At 53.2% G+C, this 1,954-nt stretch overlaps 1 protein-coding gene across 1 annotated transcript in view; it reads right to left on the bottom strand.

Annotated features, from left to right (window-relative positions):
* Positions 1–1,014: 1,014 nt before the first annotated feature.
* The window catches only part of LOC112977388 (GTPase IMAP family member 1-like), a 3,062-nt gene continuing 2,122 nt past the window's right edge, over positions 1,015–1,954 (bottom strand). Inside the window, exons 2-3 of the mRNA XM_026089712.1 lie at positions 1,305–1,950; positions 1,015–1,199 (exon numbers count right to left, since the gene is read on the bottom strand). Coding sequence (XP_025945497.1) covers positions 1,193–1,199; positions 1,305–1,950 — 653 coding nt within the window. The 3' untranslated portion in view covers positions 1,015–1,192. The remainder of the gene's footprint in view (positions 1,200–1,304; positions 1,951–1,954) is intronic.

The raw sequence follows: 1,954 nt of genomic DNA, 5'->3' as shown, positions 1-1,954 counted from the left end.
CTTTGCTCTGCACGTGAGTTTTCTGGGTTGGTGAAAATTCAGCCGAGAACGGGAACTTTGCGGGTGTGTGAAACTTCTCCAAAGGGCTGTGTTTCAGGCAGAAGAACGAGAGAAAGAGGAACGTGTGGGGAAGCATGAGGAAACAGCTGGGCACTGCTGCAGCRAGACTTTGAACCAGGCTTGCATGAGAGGAGTAGGGAATGAAACGAGAAATGATCTGGGGAAATCAGGCTGGACTGATGACTGCTGATGGACTGATCACCGATGGAGTCATTTCAGTCTGAGGCACTTCACCCTAAAGGAGAGCTAGAGGGATGCGCAGGGAATGGTTATGTATTTGCTCTGCTCTGGAATGTGTCACTCGAAGCAGAGAGCAGCCCTGGCTGGGTTTGGCCGTGGGAAAGCAAGGCAGGCGCTGTAGGGCTGGTGATGAGCTGAGGGAAGAAAGCACCTTGCCTCCTGGATGGCCAGCTGGAGCCAACGTGCAAGGGCTGTGAGAGAGGCTTCCTGCGGGAGAGGAAGCGAGGGGGCAGGTCTTGCAACCACTGCTTAGCCTTCGCGATACCATGTAAAACCAGAAAAACCTGGCGGTGCCTTGCTGGTCCGTGAACGCATGGGAGGAGTAGGGCTCGTGATGCTGCAGCAAGCCGTGCTTTGACCTGAGGCCRTGCTGGCCTGCAAGGACAGAGAAGATGATGATCACAGACAATAACGGCTGGAAAGGGGGAAGTGCCGGGAAGAGCAGAGTATGCCGCACACGCGTTCCACGTACGCTGGAGTGGTTCCAGCAAAGGGCCGCAGCGACAGTTAGGGGCCTGGAGCATCTGACATATGAGGAGAGGCTGAGAGAGCCRGGACTGTGTAGCCTGGGGAAAAGAAGGCTCAGGGGGATCTTCTCAGYGTGCATCAACATCTGATGGAGGCAGTAGAGAAGATGGATCCGTGACAGGACAAGAGGCGATAGGCACAAACTGAAACACAGGAGATTCCGTGAAACCTAAGGAAAAGCTTTTTTATTGAGCGGGCAGTTGAACACTGGAACAGGTTGCCCAGAGAGGTTGTGGAGTCTCCATCCTTGCAGAGATTTGAGACCTGACTGGCCACGGCCCTGAGCAACCTGCTCTATGGTGGACCAGATGGGCTCCAGAGGCTCCTGCCAACCTCAACCCCTCTGTGGTTCTGTGATTTGGTATTAGCCCCTAATAAGGAAAATAAGGAAAACCACAGCGATAATGAGGAGAATTATCCCAACAACACGGAGAATGGTCTTGTATGTCACAGACCTGGGTCTCTTCCTCATTTACCTGGCTGCTTTGTGCTGCTGCATGCGATATTTCAGAGCCATGACAAGGAGAATTATCCCACCAACCAGGAGAATGGTCCTGTATGGCACAGACCTGGGTCGCTTGCTCATTTCCCCGGCTGCTTTGTGCTGCTGCATGTGATATTTCACTTCCTTCTCAGTTAATGATGAATGCTTCTCGTACATCTCATTGCTGAAGTACCCGCCTCCATTCTCCTGCACCATGCTGCAGACCATCCCCATCAGCTCAGCAACCTGCTCATCCCGTTCGGCACCTGTGGCCCTGTTATTGAAACCGCAGTACCTGTTTCCACACCTCCTAATCAAGTCCTGGAGAGCYCTGTTGTCCGAATATCGCACATAATCATGCAGCGATCCCCCCACCAAATCTTCCGCCCGGGTGAATAAGACGATTGTGTGCCTCAGAACATCAGCTCCAAAAATCTCCTGCATTCTCTGCACCACCTGCTTGTCCTCCTCAGTGAACCGACCCAGCTGTGTCACCAGCACCAGCGCATGGGGCCCTGGCTGGGACAGCTTGATGCAATGAATAATTTCTCTGTACAGCTCGTCGCTGACAGGTGTTGGATCAAAAATATTGGCTGTGTCAACCACCGTGATGTCCCCGCCATCGTGGTGCCTTTGTGCTTT

This window comes from Apteryx rowi, unplaced genomic scaffold (assembly GCF_003343035.1).
Source record: "Apteryx rowi isolate R43461 unplaced genomic scaffold, aptRow1 scaffold_83, whole genome shotgun sequence".
Taxonomy (NCBI): domain Eukaryota; kingdom Metazoa; phylum Chordata; class Aves; order Apterygiformes; family Apterygidae; genus Apteryx; species Apteryx rowi.
Note: the sequence above shows the minus strand (reverse complement) of the source record. Positions and strands in the feature narration are given on the sequence as shown.